The sequence below is a fragment of the Apodemus sylvaticus genome, chromosome 10 (assembly GCF_947179515.1).
Source record: "Apodemus sylvaticus chromosome 10, mApoSyl1.1, whole genome shotgun sequence".
In the NCBI taxonomy this organism is placed as follows: Eukaryota; Metazoa; Chordata; class Mammalia; order Rodentia; family Muridae; genus Apodemus; species Apodemus sylvaticus.
In genome coordinates, this window is record NC_067481.1 from 26,019,088 (window position 1) to 26,037,755 (window position 18,668).

Consider the following 18,668-nt stretch of genomic DNA (forward strand, 5'->3'; position numbering starts at 1 on the left):
AGAAGATACACATGTGCACACCCCAACCCGTGTGTACACACACATACACACACACACATACACATGAACGTGCACATACACAGACCAGGCAAATGAAAACCTACAGCTGAGGCCAGAGGTCTGAAAGTTGGGGCGTGAGCAGGGATGGTTCCTTCTTGGGGCCTCAGAGCCACCGTCTGCGTCTGCTGGTTTACAGTGTACTGGACATTTCTGGTTGTGGAGGCCTCTTGCTATTCTGCCTGCATCCCATAGTGCACTGGCCCTGAATGGCCCTTTCCCACAGTGCTCTTCCCTGTGGCCAACTTACTTGTTCACACAGGAACCAGTTGAATCTGCCAGGCCCTGCTTCCAAAGACCACAGTTCCAGGAACTAAAAACATTGTGTGTGTGTGTGCGTGCTCATTTGTGTACACGCATGTATGTTCTGTGGTTCACATGGATTCCAGGGATCAGACTCAGGCTGTCACACTTGCATGACAAAGTATCTTTACCCCCTGAGACAACTTTTATTTTGTTCTGTTTGTTTTTGAGGCAGAGTTTCTCTGTGTAACAGCCCTGGCTATCCTGGAACTCACTCTATAGACCAGGCTGGCCTTGAACTCACAGAGATTCCCCTATCTCTCTGCCTCTCAAGTGCTGGGATCAAAGGCGTGCATTACCACACCTAGCACCCCTGAGTCATCTTCCCCCCCCCCCAAGACAGGGTTTCTCTGTATAGCCCTGGCTGTCCTGGAACTCACTCTGTAGACCAGGCTGGCCTCAAACTCAGAAATCCGCCTGCCTCTACCTCCCAAGTGCTGAGATTAAAGGCGTGCGCCACCACCACCACCGCCCGGCCTCCCTTGAGCCATCTTGCTGGCCTGAACAAGCTAACTTTTGTTAAGCTCTTCCCCAGTCCTTTGTCAGTGCTGAGGCCCGAACCCAGGATTGACCTTCTGCATGCTTGGCAATCACTGTATCCCGAGCTCCATCCCTACTCCTTGGGGGGGAGGGGGGTGGACTTTTTGGGACGACATGAGTCGATGTACATTAGCGTCTGTGAGCATTCCCCAGAGCTCGAAAACCTGTAGTTTTCAATGAGTGGTCACAGGCCAAAGTCTAGGACAGTCTTTATTGGAGCTTGGAATGTAAGACAATTCACCTGACTCAGGCACGCGGAGAGAATGAGCGGCTACAGTGATGGACACCAGCAGTGGAGGTGTCCCGGCGACATTCGGAATCCTGCTCGCCAGCAAGCAGGACACACACACACACACACTCACACACACACACACACTCACACACACACACACACTCACACACACACACACACTCACACACACACACACTCACACACACACACTCACACACACTCACACACACACACACACACACACACACACACTCACACTGGCTCCCTCCCTCCTGGGTGAATCTGAGGCCAGGCACCCCAGACTCCTCCCCACCTCTTGGGACTTCTGCTAAGCTGAGCCTGAGGGGACCACTGGGGAGCGGGCATGGAGGAGCTGGAAGCCACAGGTGCTTTGTGGTTTGGGACCATGGGTGTGTCAGGGCACAGGGGGGATGCTGAAGAGAGGACAGATGGGAAAGGGGACATCTCCACATCTCCTCTCTTTCACTCACTCCAATCTGCCAGCGTAGCCAGCGCCCTGGGCACGGGAAGTCTGGGTAGCATCTCTGTGTCCAAGGAAGGCACTGAAATGGGGAGCAGACCCGGGGAACCTGGCATCTCCCAAACACTCCCAGATGCGGATGGCTGAGCGAGAAGGGTCTGACATGCCAGATTTGGGGTAACAAGGTGGGGGGACGGGGGGAGCACGGATCCCACTTCCACCCCAGTGGTGGAATGAGAGTGTGCTGAGATACAGCCCCCTGCCAGCGGGGGGGGGGGGGGGAGCGGGGGGGGAGGGGGAGGGCAGGAGCCCAGGCTGCCCCTTTGCACTCAAGGGCATCGAGAGGGAGCCTAACCTCGCCCATGTGTCCATAGCAGGAGCTGGGGCAGGAGTGAGGACCTAGAGTCTCCTGCCCCGAGGCCGGGGTTACCAGAGCACAGCCCCATCCAGGTTCCCATAGCCTGGCTCGGCCCGCAGCCTCCAGTAGGTATGGTTGGTCACCCACCACTCCTTGCCGCTGCTGTCTGTCTGTCGCCTGGGAAGAGAAGCGTCATTAGGTGTGGGTAGGGGATAGTGGAATCCAAGCTAGGTCCCTGGTAAAGCCTCCCACGGTCCCCCTGCACAATGCATAAGGGCGCAACGCGCAGACGGTCTGCAGAGGGACCCGGAGCAGGCAGGGCTGAGGCACCTGAAGAAGCGAGCCTGGTGGACTATGTTGTTCTCTTCCATCACCCTCCTCCGATCTCGTTGTAGCTGCTCTATCCTCCTCTTCTGGGCCTCAGCTGCCTGTATGTTCCCCTCCTCCAGGTATCTGATGATCCAAGCCTCGGTCAGGTGCACGGCGAGTCTCAGGAGTCCCCCAACATGAAGTCTCCGCCCCTTCCCCATTTTAAGGAGTTCCTTGAGGAGCCCATTCAGGCACTGACCTCTGGTCAGGCCGGAGCCGTGTGTCAGTGGAAGGCAGCGTCCGCTTCAGCTCTGCTGTCAGCTCGTTCAGCTCCAGGGCAAACTGAGTGAACCCGAAGTTTCGCTCATGGTCTGGGGGCATCGAATCTGGGGGAAGCAAGGAGCTGGGACAGGTGAACTATGTCAGAGCCACCCTCTTCCTCCCAGCCCTCCCTAGACACCCTGCTTACTAGGTTTCCAAATGCACTGCCCACCCGGTGGGGGGCCTCGGTATAGTCCCTCATGCCACTTCCCGAAGAGGCGGTGGAGGACGCGGCCACTCCTGCTGAGCACCGCACCTTGTACCTCATGAATGTTGGAACTCCAGTACTTGGCCTAGGGTAGAGAAGGCAGGGCCCGAGTGAGGAGAACTACTTCCTTAGGGTGTCTGGATCAGAGACCTCTCTCTGGGTGGAGGGGCGGGGGTCGGGGTGGAGGGGCGGGGTCAGGGTGGAGGGGCGGGGTCAAGGTGGAGGGGCGGGGTCAGGGCAGCATGCCTACCTTGCAAAAAGTGATTTTGCAGTGGCAGGAGCTATCTTGTGTGTTTCGGATAAGCACTTCCCCATAGTGCTCGATCCAGCGCTGGCCACTCAGGATGTTGTGAATACAGGATGTCACCTTGTTCCACTCAAAGTGGTCCCCAAACCTGAGAGAGACAGACATATAGGGCTGCAGTCAACCAGCCCAGGGAAACAAATGGGCTTTGAAGGAAGTGTTCCCAACTTGCTGTAGGAGTCCTGGGGTCCTAGTGCCGGCTCTGTGAGATAAGACCCTTGTTCATAAAGTAGAGTCGCCATCACAGAACATCAGTGAACATGTCTGCATCCATTAGAAAGCCCCTGAGTGCTGTGCCCGAGTTGTGGAAATAGGAATATGAGGATCACTACCACTCTCTGGTTCTGGATTTTCTCGAGACAGTCTCTCACTGGGTAGCCCTGGCTGGCCTTGGAATTTGCTGCATAGCTCGGGCTGCCACCACACCTGGCCCCTGCCGCTCTTAGGAAAAGGACCCTTTCCTCTTCAGCTTCGGCTGCCCATCTGTACGATGGACTGAGATGAGGGCTTTCTGTTTTTCTTTTCTTTCTTTTTTTCTTTTTTTTTTTTGTTCAAGACAGGGTTTCTCTGTGTAGCCCCGGCTGTCCTGGAACTCACTCTGTAGACCAGGCTGGCCTCGAACTCAGAGATCTGCCTGCCTCTGTCTCCTGAGTGTTTGAGACTAACGGTGTGTGCCACCACTGCTGACTGAAATGATGGTTTTTTTTTAACTTGGTCTGTGATCCATTTAGTCCCAAGATTCATTTAGGTTTCTGTGTGTGTGTGGTGTGTGTGGTGTGGTGTGCTTTGCACACATGCTGGTTTGAAGTCTCAAGTGTGTTTCTTAATGTGAGTCATGATCAAAAAGTTGTGAAAGACACTTTGTCAGATGACCTCGTTAAGCCCTGCCCCACCCTGTTCTTAGACATCTCACCTTTTTTATTTATTTATTTTTTTACAGTAACTGTTGCAAATGCAGGTGTAACATTCGCAAAAGCTGCCTGCTGTAACCTCCTGAAGCTTAGGGCTAGACTAGGCCCCTGCATCCTCCACAGCACTGGCCCAAGCGGCAGCCGGAGAAGGCGCACGGGCAGGCCTGGCCACAGCGATCTACAGTACTCACCTGGGCAAGCTGACGTTGACTGTCCCCACAGGCACGATCTCTAGGGATTTGCCCCAGAACTTGTTCTTCCATTTCATGTCTGGAGTGCAGTTGGGAGAGAGACAGGGCGCAGTAGAGATAATGCCAGAGTGACCCAGAATGTTCCAGTCACCCCCCACCCCGCTATCCCTGACCTTCGTGGTCATCCAGCCCCAAGTCCCTCACCTTGCCAGAAGATGAAGTTCTCAGATTCTGCGTGACACGCGGAGATCGGGGGATGGTGGGAGACCTTGATGAGCAAAGACGTCCTTAACACTGTCCGTGAGGAGCTTGGGGTCTTTTCCCAGCATTCCTCCCTTCCACCCCAAATTCTCTGACTCTGACTTAGTTTCACAAGAATCAGTCTTTTGTTCCCGCTTCCCCTGGTCGCCATCCAGGTCCACACTCTCTCCTCCCTGCAGGGGGCGCTGTGTCCTCCTTGCTCCTCTGCCTTGCTGGCTAACCTTGACCAGCCAGCCCTGCCGACTGAGCCCTTAACCAGCCCTGCTGCAGGCACATTCCCTGCACCGTACCAAACAGGGCCTCCAGCCTATGCCCTGAAACCGGGCCCTCCCTGAGGACCCGCTTCCTTCTCCACCTGCCTCCTCCCCGTCTGATTACGGTTGGCTCTATTACACGCTCCGGAAACTCTTACCCTCACTTGGAAATGGCTTCACATCTGCAACCTTCAACGGGGACATTCCTACAGCCTCACCTCCTTGCCTCCTTGTTCCCTGACTCTGGCTGCAGCCAAGACTTTCTCCGTACTGTCCTGCTTTCTCATGGCCTTCAGACAGCATCTTGGCTTCCCTTCCTTCTACACAGCACCCCCCCTCCCCTCACCTAGCATCGTCAGCCGCTTGCTCCCCCCACCTCGCCAGGTATGCCAGCGCATGGCTTGATGGGTAAACATGCGTGTCACCGGTCGGGTGGAGAGATGGCTCAGTGGCTAAGAGAACTGAGTGCTCTTCCAAAGGTCCTGACTTCAAATCCCAGCAACCACATGGTGGCTCACAACCATCTGTAATGGAATATGATGCCCTCTTCTGGTGTGTCTGAAGATAGCGACACTGTACTAACATAAAATAAATAAATCTTAAAAACAAAGAACAACAACAACAACAAAATACTTGTCACCAACCCCAATAACCTGAGTTTGATCTCTCGAACTTACGGAAAGAAAATAGTTGAAGCTGCTCTCTGATTTCCATATGCGTGCAGTGTGTGGAACATATGTTCATATACACATACACATATAAATAAATGGAGTAAACAACGTTTTTTAAAACAAGGGCTGAAGAGATGGTTCTGTTCAGCAGTTAAAAGCACCGGCTGCTGTTGCACAGGCCCTTAGTTTAGTTCCCAGAACCCACATCAGACCGCTCACGACTGCCTGTAACTCTAGTCTCTTCTGGCCTTTGTGGCTACCTGCACGCACATGGCATACATTCATAGACACATGCATAATAACTAAAACTAATAAAGAAGTAATCTTGGGGACTGGGGAGTCGTCTCAGGAGTTAAGAACACTGGCTGCCTTCCCAGAGAACCTCGGTTTGGTTCCCAGCACCCACATGGAGGCTCACAACAGCCTGTAACTCCAAGTCCCAGGAGCTCTGGCACCCTCTTTTGGCCTCCATGGGTACTGCATGAACATGACACACAGGCATACAAGTAGGCAAAACATTGACACAGATAGAATAAAAAGAAATAAGTCTTAAGAAAAAAACTTGGCCGCACAGCCACTCTGAGTATGATCTCTAGCTTCAACCTTATCTGGACACAAGTCCTGCCCTAAACCCAAGCCACCTGTCACACCCTTGGCTCCTGCAGTCAGAGGAAGAACAGAGGAGAGGAGAAGGCAACTCCTTCCTTTCAGCCTCATCTCTGCTCCCTGCTCCCCTCATCTGTGGGGCAGCTCCTCCTCCCCTGCTCCTGAGCTCCCCCACACTTTCCCTGCAGTCCTCCCCTCTGCTCTGCATGGCCCCTGCTCTCTGAACTACAGGAGTTCCTGTTTCTCCCATCCTAAGCAGCAAGCCTTCCCTTTCCTTTGCCATGTAAACACTCATAGCACTTTTATTCATAATCTCCCAAACAGGAAACAATTCAAATGCCAATCAAAAAGAAAATAAGCCAATTGCCATGTGTCCACACAAAGGGATATTCAGTGACAAAAGGAACAAAACCATCGGCACACTGGGCCATATGAATAAGGCTTTATACGGAGTGACGGAGCCATCAGCAAGAGTACAAATTCTATGGCCGCACTGTGAGCCTTCCCTTCCTGGATGTGTGTCTCTGTTGGCTTCCGTGGCCGTCCTTTCTGGCAGGACACCAGTCGCAGAGGTCCTGACTCAGAACGGGAGGCTTCTTCCTGATGTATGCTTTATTCTGCTGTGTAAAATTGTCATTCTCTTGCTGGCACACACCTGTAGTCCCTGTTCTCAGGAGGCAGAGGCAGGTTCAAGGCCAGCCAGGCTTACCTAGTAAGACCCTGCCTCAAAAAACAAAGCAAAACACCACCAACGAAAACTAAACAACTGAAGCTGGGCGGTGGTGGCGCATGCCTGTCATCCCAGCACTCTGGGAGGCAGAGGCAGGCGGATTTCTGAGTTCAAGGCCAGCCTGGTTGACAGAGTTCCAGGACAGCCAGGGCTACACAGAGAAACCCTGTCTTGAAAAAACCAAAAAAAGAAAGAAAGAAAACTAAACAACTGTGCCTTGGCTTCTCACACCCCCACATCCCCTCGGGCGACCACTCCTTGTCTTCTCTTTGACTTGTGACATTTCTTGAAAACAGTCTGCATTTTTTCTAGCTTTGAATTTTTTTCTTAAAACATCATGTGAATGAATGTTTGCTCACTTGTATGTCTATGTACCATAGGTCTGCAAAGACCAGAAGAGGGAGTCAGACCTCCTGGAACTGGAGCTGCAGTTGGTTGTGAGCCACACTGTGGTGCTAGGCCCTGAGCCTGGGTCCTCTAGGTCTTCTTCACCCCCGAGCCATCTCTCTAATCCCTAGTTTCAAATTGCATGTGTGTACATGTGCACACGTATGTGTACATACAAATACACACACATATGCATAAGTACACGTATGCATTCAGGCGTGGAAAGATGGATCAGCAGTTAAGAGCATATTCTTGGAACCTCCTCAGAACATCTTGTAACTACAGAAATCCAAAGAAATCTAACCCTCGCCAGACAGCGGTGGTGCACTTCTTTAATCCCAGTGCTTGGGAGGCAGAGGCAGGCAGATTTCTGAGTTCAAGGTCAGCCTGATCTACAGAGTGAGTTCCAGGACAGCCAGGGCTACACAGAGAAACCCTGTCTAGAAAACAAACAAACAAATAAACAAACAAACAAAAACCATGAAATCTCACCCTTTTCTGTCCTCCTTCGGGACTGCATTCATATGATCTCTTTCAATCTCTCTCTCTCTCTCTCTCTCTCTCTCACACACACACACACACACACACACACACTTAAAAAATTAAGTGAGGGTGCTGCTGGAGAGATCTCACAGCTGCTGGAGAGATCTCACAGCTGATCTCAGAGCAGTTAAAAGCACTGGCTGCTTTTCCAGAGTCTGTCTATGTAAACAAACAAGTCCAAGTTCAGTCCCCAGGCTCCGTATGGCAGCTTGCAAACATCTCTTACTCCAGTCCCAGGGAACCTGACGCACTCTTTTGTCTTCTGCAGAACCAGGTAGGCAAGAACTCTACAAACATACATGCCGGCAAAACACACTCATATAAAATTTAATGTATGTGCATAGACATCTATATACGCCTGTTCATCTTACATGTGTATGTACACGGGAGCACGTGTGTGGAGATCAGAGGACAATCTATAGGAGCTGGTGTTTTCTTTCTACCCTGAGGATAGAACTCAGGTCTTCAAGCTTAGCAGCAAGCACCCTTCCCTGCTGAGCCATCATGCTGGCCCCTTTTCTAGATTTATTCTCACATTTTAACTTTCACTTTTTTGGGGGAAAGGGGAGGTGGGGGAGGGACTAGGGGGAGAGAAGGGAGGGAAAACTATTAAGTCAGAATGTAATGTATGAGAAAAGAATAAAGTGTAAAACAAAGCAAAACAAAAACCTTTCACTCTTGCCGGGGTTGTCTGACCTTTTTTGAGGGGGAGGGTTGAGGCAAGGTCTCTCTCTCTCTCTCTAGTCCTGACTCTCCTAGAACTCGCTGTGTGGACAACTGGCCTCAAACTCAAAGAGATCTTCCTGCCTTTACATCCCTAGTAATGGGATAAAAGGAAGGCGTGTGCCACCACACCTAGCCTTGTCCAACCTTTTTTTTTAAGATTTATTTTTATTTTATGTATGTGAGTACACTGTAGCTGTCTTCAGACACACTAGAAGAGGGCATCAGATCCCATGACAGATGGCTATCAGTCACCACGTGGTTGCTGGGAATTGAACTCAGGACCTCTGGAAGAGCAGTGAGTGCTCTTAACCGCTGAGCCATCTCTCCAGCCCATTTCTGACCTTCTGATGTGGCAATATGATGTCATCTACAAATGCATTGGGCTGCCATCATGGCTGCCCAAGGAGGTGCTCAGACAGTGGGCTGCAAGCTGAACACACCTGCTACACTCTCCATAACTTCATTTTTACCTGTCCTTTCTGTCCTTCACTGGAAAAGATAGCCCCCAGTCCGTTGAGTCACTGCCCCTCCCGGTGACACACTCCCTGGTGTCCTGATTTGTCACCTCTTCCCAGCCCCAGGTTCACAGGCCTCAAAGCCAATAGGACATTTCTCTGAGGAAGTCCCACTCAGTGGGCAACACGATACAGTTCTTTTCTGGCCTTCCACCTTCTCTCTCTCTCTCTCTCTCTCTCTCAGTGGCACCTGCACCCATACACAGGGTGTCCTTAACTAGAAGACAGGTCCGCCCAGCTCTCTCCCTCAGCTCACCAACCTCAGTTCCCAGCAAGAGGCCCCTCCACACATGTTCAGTCTGCTGCCCACACAAGGCTGGCAGGTCCTCAGAGCTGTGCCCTCCACCGCACTGTGGGCCGTGGTGCCCTGGCACGGGTGGGTCACTTCCCAGTTTCCTCTCCATCTACCTGGCTGTAGAGTTCTGTCAATGGTGGTGCATACAAGAGCTCCTGAATTCAGTGTGCCGCGGGCTAGGTGCAGGTTGTCCTCTGCTCTCGGGCGGATGACTTTAATGGCCTGATAATGGCCTCTGCCAACTGTTGCACACCAGTGCCTGAGTGTTCTTTAGAGATTGCCACTGTGAACGTGCCCGAGTCCCCCACGCCTCCCACTGCCTTCAGATTTAGAAGCAAATAAAATCCCAGAATGCACCTCACCTTCACCTACAAAGCACAGGATTTAACCTGCCCTGCCGTCAGCGCCATCTAATTTTTCTGCTGTTTTACACACATGAGACAAAACAGACTTCCAGCTCTTTACCCAAGCTTTCTCCAATCCACCCTTCCAGACCCAGCTAGCAGAGCTGCCCCTCCCCCCCCACACACACACAGCACACCTTGGGGTGTGGCTTTTAGTATGTCATGACTCCTGCTTTACTCTGCCTCTCCTAAGAAGAACAGAGCTCTCCCCCATTAGCGTGTCCCAGGCCCGGGGCCACTGCTTCCTGTTCTCCATCCATGCCCTGGCTCCACTGGCCCACCTTCTGGTCCCCACAACCCAGGCCTTCCCCTGGCCCAGCCCCAGAAACAGTCCTCCCACCTCAGAGCCCACACCTGCTCGCTGATAAAACGGAAACCCCGGTCAGGCCGCTCACACTCGTAGGTCTCTCCCAGGACCGGGTTGAAGGGCTTGCATCCCGCCCGGTGGTACGTGGAGGAGTAGGCAGAGACGGCAAAGGCTGCGATGTACACCTGTGGGAGGCAGAGCAGAGCACCCCGGGTGTGAAGAAGCCCTGGGACCCGGACAGCAGCCCGTCGTCGTCGGCGTCGTCGTCATCATAGCAAGCAAAGTCTGGGGTTTGGATGTAGTGCTCCAGCATCAGGGACCCACCCACGGAATGACAGACAGAACCTGAAGGAAACGGGTGGCCCCGAGTGGGTACCATGCGCTCGCAGGGGTCAGCCATGCGGCTGGCCTGGTCCAGGAGGCTGCTGTACTCCAGTTCCTCGCAGAGCCTCTGCAGCGTGTTGAGAGGTTCGTTGAGCTGCACAGGCATCGACACCTTGGACAGGTCTTTGCCGATGTTGTTGCGGAGGATATTCCACAGGCTCACGTCTGTCCCCGGCCCACTGGCAGCTGGCAGGCAGCGGCGGCGAGGGGGCCCCACAGCGATCCCCGGAACACATGCCCCTGGGCCAAGGCAGCCATTTTAGTCTCCCTCTGGACGCTGGTGTTCCAGACATGCCAGGCCCCACTGCACAGGGCTGCCTCCTAACCTCCCGGGGCATCCCAGCGGTTGCCCGCTATGGGAGGTGATGGGGGCATCTGACTGCTCGTGATATCCTGGGGATTTGCATGGGCAGCAGGGCTGAGAACCACCTAGACAGGACAGTTCCACTGCTGTACACAAGGGCAGAGAAGCTGGGCCTGAGTCTCATCCTTGCCTCTGTCCCCCGATGAACCAAACAGATGCTAGGGTCCAGATCATCCACTGTCCTCCTACTTTTCTGGAGGGACAGGGTCCCCTTGAGTTCCAGCTCACTGTGGAGCTGAGAAGAACTCTGATCTGATCCTTCTGGCTCGACCTCCCGAGTGCTGGAATTACAGACATCTGCCGCCATTTTATGCAGAGCTGAGGTCTGAACCCAGGGATGTGTGCATAGGAGGCGTCACGCACAAACCACACTATACTCTCTGTCCTTGGCCATTTTTAGTAAAATGCCAAGCCCAAAGCTACTCTGCTAATGTGCTCAAGTGGAACCGCGTGTCTCCCTACCACACCCTATTAACCTAATGGAGTGGAGGCCCACACCATTCCCAAGCCTGGTCCGCCCCACCCCAGGATTTCCCAACTCATGGTTCCGAGGTTAATTCTAGAATCCGTACCCAGAGCCAATAGCCCACCAGCCACAACGACTGCCTCCTCATGACCTAGGCCACGAGCCAACAGCTGCTCCGCACACAGTCCCAGGTTCCCCTGTCTCACGGCCTTCATCCAGTTGGTACCTTTTTGATATTGGTCGGTTCCCCTGATGTCCAGCACCTCCTCAGACAGGCTGGTGGTGATCTCGCTAGCACATGACTCTTCCTCCTCAGAACCCTGGGAGGGAAGAATTGGTAGGTAGGGGTAGACAGATTGGCAATGCCCAGGACCTGGTAAGAATGTGGTGAGCTAGCCCTTTGGTGAGAAGAGGGATGACAGGCAGGGTGGGGAGGACTTTTAGCCCTAAGATAGCATCCTGTCACGGCTGGTACTGGCTTGCAGAAAAGAGGTTGGGAACTTGGTGAGACACAGAGGAAAGAGAAGTTGATGGTGCTGAGATCCAGAGTCTGGGTCAAAGGAGCAAGAAAGCTGAAAGGGGTGTCGGGAAGGACAGCTTCAGAGAGCAGACAGGTAAGGCATGTCCAGCAAGGAGAAGATGTTTCTGGAGTCACACAACTCTAACAGAGCAGGATACGCTCTCAGAGATGGCTGCTAAGGTAGAGAGAAAGGACCCAGGAATCTCCAGGCCCCACCCCCATGCTGCCCAAGTCCCTTCTCTCCCTCTCCCGCTGCCAGCTCCCTCCTCCCTCACCTCATTCTCGGAAGAACTGGCAGAGAGGAGCACCTCACAGGCATCAAAGAACTCGGTGTGGGAGTCGGCGAGGGACAGCACACTGCTCTGGGACAGCTGGGGGGTCAGCTCTCGGCCTTTCATGTACAGAGCTTCTTGCTGTGGGAGCCAGATGGATGTGAGACCTCAGAGGCCACTGGAGTGACAGTTCCTGGAGAGGGAACTGTCCACCCCCTCCCCACCCTCCTGCCAAGCAGAAGAGGGCGCTTAAGGGAGAGGAAGGAACTTGGACTTAGAAGAGGAGCTGGGCACCAACAGAGCCTGACCCCACCCATCACACCATTCAGACTCAAATTCAGCCTGGCTACTACCATGGGACCATGAGCCCATCGATTCAATTCGTTGGGGTTTAGCTTCGTGAGGCAGATGTGTCCAACCTGTGGCCCATGAGCTGTACACAATGAGGGCGGACTAATGTAAAATCATAAACTTATTTAAAACAGGACAAACATTGTTTGTAACTTTTTTGTTGTTATTAACTTGATTATACATTTTTGTTTGTTTGTTTGTTTGTTTTCAAGACAGGGCTTCTCTGTGTAGCCCTGGCTGTCCTAGAACTCATTCTGTAGAGCAGGCTTGGCCTCAGACTCACAGAGATCCACCTCCCTCTGCCTCCCAAATTGACTCCAGGGGTGAATTATGCTGTTCTTGAGTGTGAACTGTAAGGCTGGAGAGGCTTGCTAAAGGGTAAGACCCAGTGCCTCGCCGGGCAGTGGTGGCGCACGCCTGTAATCCCAGCACTCCGGGAGGCAGAGGCAGGCGGATTTCTGAGTTCGAGGCCAGCCTGGTCTACCAAGTGAGTTCCAGGACAGCCAGGGCTATACAGAGAAACCCTGTCTCGAAAAAACCAAAAACAAACAAACAAAAAAAAAAAAAAAAAAAAAAAAAGACCCAGTGTCCCAGTGTCTCATGGGCTCTGAAGTAAAAGCAAAAGTCCTCAGAAGCCAGACATTCGGCTCAGAGGTAGATTGCCTGCCTAGCATGGGCAAGGCCCTGGCTTTAGGCCTCAGTACTACAACCAAACCAAATGAAACCAAACCAAACTGTGATGCACAAGCCACCAGTCAGTCAAGAGACCTGTAATGCTATGTGAGAGAGGAAAGCTGTGTCCCTCCTACCCCTCAACCTTGGCCCCTGCTCCTGGCCCTCACACCAGAGGAAAAGCACAGGGTGGACACCATTGTCCACCCTAGATCCTCACCTCCTCCGGGTTCAGGGAACTGAAGGAGTCTGCCGTGGTGTCTGAGGAGATGGAGAGTGAGTGCAGACGTCTCTGACCATCCTGGGCCTCAGAAACCTGAGACAGAGGGCGAGGGACTGGATGTGGGAAGAGGAAATCCTCCCCACCTACCACCTGCACCAACTCAGGGACAGCCTCTGTCAACCCCCAAGCCCTGGCACAGATTTGCCAATGAGACCTACAGTCCTCAGTCTCCGGCCCTCCCTCTGATCAGCTACCATGTCCATGGGGCTCACCGCCATCCTTGACAGCTCTGAGTCCTGGTGCAGGTCTCTCAGGCGGTCCCGTTCTGTGGTGAGGGCAACCAGGACACTGCTGAGGGAATTGTGCACTGCCGGAGGCAGGCCAGTTGGTGAGACTCTGAGACTCCGAGACTCCGTTTCCTCTCCCGACCTCCTGACCCCATTCCTAGCCACCACCTAGCCTGTACTCACCCTTCTGGGCCAGAGCCCAGAAACTGCGCTGCAGATGGGCATAGTCTGGAGGTGGTAGGCCGCGGGGGCCAGAAGCGTCCCGAGACTCGAGGTAACGAGACAGGTTGGGAACAGAGCCATGGAGGCGGCCAACCTGACGGTGAACACGGAGGGTGAAGGGGCAGCCTTCTCCAGAGCATTGGGTCCCTACAACTTGAGGCTTACACCCCATCTCACCCGTCCAATGGTGTCATCCTTGGCAAAGCCCTGTGTGCACCACATGCGACTGGTCCGTTTCCCCTTCTTGGGCCTCTCGGTCGTCACTGAGGCCTGCCAAGTTGAAGAGTAATTTCAGTCACAGAGTTGGGAGAGGCCATAGTCGCCTAGGCATAAGGGTCTAGCATGAAAACCAGGAAAATGGAGCAGAGAAACAGCCTAGAAACTACCGGGCAGGCCTGCCCCACGAAGTGATGGGAATGAGGAGCCCTGAGCAGTCCCTGCCCCCTCCCCTGACCCTTACCTGGTGTGTGGGGATCACAGGGGCAGAGGGGATTCGGTGTAGGGACTCCAGGCTCTGAAGGAGTCTGTGCAGTTCCTGCAGCTTACCCTGGCATTCTGAGAGCGCTGGGGGAGAAGGAAGGAGACACGTTGCTCTCCCAGAGGTATCAGGGTTCTCAGTCTCCTGACCCCTTTAGTTTCTTTCCATCCAAAGACATCGCTGGCATCCAGGGAGAGTTTGACACTGTTCCGTGTGTCTCTCTCAGGAGCACAAGCACTTCCTGTTCTCTGGTGTAGCTGCTTCTGATTTTCAGGGAGGCCAGTGGTCTATCCCCACCCAGTCTGCAGACCAGCCCTCACCTCTTCTGCCTGCGCACAGGGGTTGTACCCTTACTATACCTCCTTATTTATACATACTACCCTCTCTGGGTCACTATCTTGGTCTCTTACTGCAGGGATACATTTCTAGGGCACATCCTTTCCCTGTTGCTATTCAGAAATTTTACTGCATTGGAATCAAGCAGGAGTCCCTGTGCCTGCTGCGTGCCTAGGAGATGAGCCTGCTGACTTCTCTAAGTTGGAGCTCCTCGGGGCCAAGAAGATTTGACCAAGAGGATTTGATCATCTTGGAGGCAGAGGGGGTCTCCCCTGGCAGAGGGGCCCCTCTGAGGAAGTGGTGGAGGTAACAGTCTCCCTTCTTGTTGGTACTGCACAGATCTGAGAACATGGGTCCCACCCACTGAGGCCCTGGGCCAGGCGCCCTCACCATGAGAACATCGGTCTAGCCCATCACTGTCCCTCAGCCAGGATGACACTTTCTCTCGAGGTCCAACCCCAGGTAAGGCTGAAGCACTACCTGCTGTTAGCATCTGGGTACCAGGAACCTGTAGGGAGTTAAGTCAAGGGTCAGGAAAGATGATGTGCAGCCCTCTAGATCTCAGTTCTCCACAGTCTCCACCTGATCTTCCTGTCACCTGCTCTCCCTCCAGGGCCTGTCTTACCTTCCGATGAGTGGCACTGGGCATGTCCAAGCGCTGGGCCAAGCGGTGTGCTCGCAGCTGCGCCACCCAGCTATGAAACAGGTCCTGAGATTTGATCTGAAGAGGTGAGGGAGAGAGATTAGAAGGGAGGGGTTGCTTCCCAGGAACAAAATATCAGGTCTCTGATCTCCAGGCAAGCAGGGAATTTCCCTAGAGCACCCAGTTTGCACAAAACCCTATCGCAGACAGAGAGTGAGACATTCCAAGCATCAGAGCTTAGTTCTGTATCTGTTAACAGCCAGCCATCAGCGTGGGCTGGCTCCTGGCTGTTTCACACAACAGCCAGAAGGAAACTTTCTTCTTGGCAAACTCTAAGAAGACCCCTCAGCTCCTATGCTTCTGCTTTGGACACCCCTGCCAGGTTAGTGCCCACTATACTCTGTCCTCAAGAATGTCACCTTTAGGTGGTAAATGTTGTCTTCTGTGTCGAGGTCAATGCGCTGGGCCTTTTTGTTGATGGACATGACAGATAGCCGGACATCAATGGAGCCGTGAACCTTCCCCTTGGTGATCTGGAGTGGAGGGTTGGTGGGGGACAGGGGAATGGCTTGAGGATCTCTGGAGCACAGAGTCACCTTCTCCTTGAGGCCACTCCAGACTCAAGGATCAAGCACTTCAAGAACATTGTGCTACGTCCGACTTCATCCAGGTCTGAGAAGTCATAAAAATACCACCATCCCAGGAATCTACATGGTGGAAGGACCACCCACAGAAGGAACCTGGGAGTCCAGCCTTGTTTCTTGTTCCCAGCACAAGAGGAGGACAAGGTCTAGGGTGACAAAGATCCCATTTCTTGGGCACTTAGTTTGCAGTGGGCATCATTCAAATAGCTCCACAGGCAGCTGAGTGTGACCCCACCCATGTCAGCAGGAAGGAGGCTGAGTCCCAGGCAAGCAGTTGTCTCCTGGTGTTTTGAATTCTAGGAGCCACGGAGGAAACCGAATGCAAAATGCAAACCTGCTCATCTCTAATAATAAAAGGTGCAGTTTCTACACCTGTGTGTCCTTTAAGCATTTCTAGACGATTTCTAGTACCTACTGGCAAGCAATGGGCATACTATGGGATTGGCAGTTCTAGTATTTAGCGAATCGTGACAAGGAAAAAAAAGCTTACTATGTGTTTAGTACAGATGTATTTTGAATGTGTGTGTGTGTGTGTGTGTGTGTGTTTAAATTGTTGAATCTGCAGATGTGGAACCTAAGGATGCCGAAAGCCAACTGTAACTTGACGGAGGTTACTGAAAGGTGGAACTGAGATTCATACTCTGCTCTGGCTAACTCAAGACTCCTCCGACCTGCTCAGAACATCCTGGGGCAGCCCCCCCACCCCCCACCCCAAGCCCAGAACCTGACTCACATCTTGTCGGGTTGTGGCGTAGTGGAGGACCCCATCGTCGAGCACAAAGTACCTCTGACCCGGGGGGGACAGGACCAGGCAGCCAGGCGCGTGAGGGGTGGGGGAGGGGAGAGAACAAACACACATTTTTCTTCTCCTTTCCATCCAGGAATACCAGGGCTGTCCAGCAGCCTCCAGCACTAGCTCCTCCCCTGCCCTGTCACCTTACCTTGTGCCAGCCCTTAAGAGGCCACTTCCTCTTCTTGAGCAGGTGTCCTTCCTGTCTCTCAGGCATGATGTCTGCTCCCAGCCTGCCCCGAGGCTCCTCCACCACCTCCCACAGCTCGAAGGCCTGAAGTCCAGAGCAGAGGAGGGCAGCAGTTGGTTAGGCCACCAGCTCAGTCCACCCCCCAGGGACCCAGGCTCGGCCCACCCTCCGCTGCTCTTCCAGTCAGACCTGCTGGGTACTGCTGGGCTTTGAAGACTGAGTACTCTCAGCCAGCGAGGGAGTGTCCTTTTCCTGGAAGTCCATGAGGAAGAAGTTGCTCCCTGACGAGGACAGCAGAACAGGTTGAGATGGGGAGAACGTCACCTTGTCCTGGGGGACCCTTGAAGCAAGAGAGAAAGCCCCATGAGTTCCACCATACTGCCGTGTGTCCCTAATCTGGTCCCTCCTGCACCGAGATACACATCCTCCATTCACATACCATCCCCACACCCCCCAGTATGCCCTGACCACCCCTGGGCCTGGGCAGCAACACCCAACCCAACCCCCACTGTAGCCACTGCACCCATTGTGTGCCTCTGTCCTGGACGTACACTCCAGGAATCCAGGAAATGCTCTGTGTTTGTGAGGCTGGGGAGCGAGGAAAGAAGAGGGTCCAAGAAAAGATGGCGGGACTCAGACTAGATGGGCATGAGCTCCTCAGCTCAGCTGCTTCCTCCTCCAGGATCTCTTTGCCTAGTGGCTTCGCCACCCCTCTGGCACAACCGCTCTGCCACCCTTGCAAACCACCCCTCAGACTTCTACTAATGGGCCCCCTATAGCTGCCAGTTCTCACACTCCCATTTTCTGCATGGGAAAACTGAGGCCTAAGACAGTCCTATTTTCCCACGCCTCCTCTCACCAGACATGCGGAGAATACACACCTTGGGCTCTCTTCCCTGCAAAGCCTCACCAGCCCCTTGCTACCATGTTAGTCCTCTGTGTTCCTGAGAAGCACCTCCCACCCAGAAGGAGCAGGACACTGGCCGGCTGAGACACTGTGGGTGGGAGAGGAGGTGGCCAAGAACATGTCTCGGTCCACCCAGGTCCTGCAGCAGTGCCCACAGGCGCCCTTGGCACCGGCTCTGGCCATCCTGGCTCCACCATGAGATCAATAATGCATGAGGTTGTGTGTGTGTGTGTGTGTGTGTGTGTGTGTGTGTGAAGGGGGAAGGGACTGCAGGAGTGATGTTGCCCTGTGTCTGTGGAAGCAGCTCAGAGCTTCATGCAGCTAGCAAGCACCTGAGGAGTTGAGGCCCAGAAGGGGCAGGGAAGGGACAGTGTAAGCGTGACCAGGAGGTCACAGCCTAAGGAACCAGGCTATGAGGAGCTGGCCCAAGGGGAAACTCCTGCATTCAGCCATTTAAAGTTTCAAAACTCTTCCGGTGCTGGGGTATTTCTATGCCCTTGTCCTGGCTGCTAGAACCCTGGCTATTTGCCGCTGGCCCCCGGCAGAGGTGGAGGTGTCGACCAGTAGGAAGGAGAAGTCGAGTGAGCCAGGTGAGTGCCCCTGCTAACCACCTCCATTTTCAGCACCTTTACCAGAGGAGTAGACCTACCAGCTCTAGAGGAGAGGAAGCCCTCCCAGGAATGTCAGGCGGTGTCAGCAAGGCCCCCTTACCCCAGGGTCCATGGACGCTAGTGCTTCTTGGTCCGGACGCTGATGTGCTTCTAAGACAGTCTCCGAGTCACCAGCTACCTCCTCACAGAGTCGAGCAGTAGCAGCAGCTACTGCAGGAACCAGGAAGGAAGGAGACGTCGGAGCCTCCCCTCCAGCCGGATCTCCCCACCTGCCCCTCCCCCATTGCCTCCTCCCGCCAAGCTCCGGGCTGCCGCTCAGCTCTGCCCCCCTGCTCTCGGGAGGACTAAGGACGGAGAGCTACTAAATGACTTGGAACCGAGGGGCACAGTCCCC

General features: G+C 53.8%; 1 protein-coding gene across 1 annotated transcript; it reads right to left on the reverse strand.

Moving 5' to 3' along the window:
- Positions 1 to 1,092: 1,092 nt before the first annotated feature.
- Osbpl7 (oxysterol binding protein like 7) lies at positions 1,093 to 18,530 on the reverse strand. Its single transcript, XM_052194302.1, has 23 exons — positions 18,375 to 18,530; positions 16,946 to 17,096; positions 16,718 to 16,840; positions 16,510 to 16,563; positions 15,552 to 15,665; positions 15,115 to 15,210; positions 14,880 to 14,997; positions 14,136 to 14,239; positions 13,853 to 13,945; positions 13,637 to 13,769; positions 13,439 to 13,533; positions 13,164 to 13,259; positions 11,924 to 12,061; positions 11,355 to 11,448; positions 10,291 to 10,538; positions 9,962 to 10,099; positions 4,420 to 4,483; positions 4,216 to 4,294; positions 3,060 to 3,204; positions 2,750 to 2,894; positions 2,540 to 2,666; positions 2,302 to 2,424; positions 1,093 to 2,148 (listed from the first exon to the last, which is right to left on the reverse strand). The coding sequence occupies exons 2-23, from the start codon at positions 17,018 to 17,020 to the stop codon at positions 2,040 to 2,042; spliced, it is 2,511 nt and encodes an 836-aa protein (XP_052050262.1). The 5' UTR covers positions 17,021 to 17,096; positions 18,375 to 18,530; the 3' UTR covers positions 1,093 to 2,039.
- Positions 18,531 to 18,668: the final 138 nt, after the last annotated feature.

What these genes read in the sequence shown, in the direction of transcription:
- Osbpl7 (XM_052194302.1), bottom strand. Translation starts at nt 17,020, where the DNA reads ATGGACTTCCAGGAAAAGGACACTCCCTCGCTGGCTGAGAGTACTCAG. An exon ending in CTGGGCTCTGGCCCAGAAGG is followed by an intron (nt 13,534 to 13,636) that starts GTGAGTACAGGC and finishes TGCCTCCGGCAG; the next exon opens with TGCACAATTCCCTCAGCAGT. An exon ending in AACCGACCAATATCAAAAAG is followed by an intron (nt 10,539 to 11,354) that starts GTACCAACTGGA and finishes GCCTTGGCCCAG; the next exon opens with GGGCATGTGTTCCGGGGATC.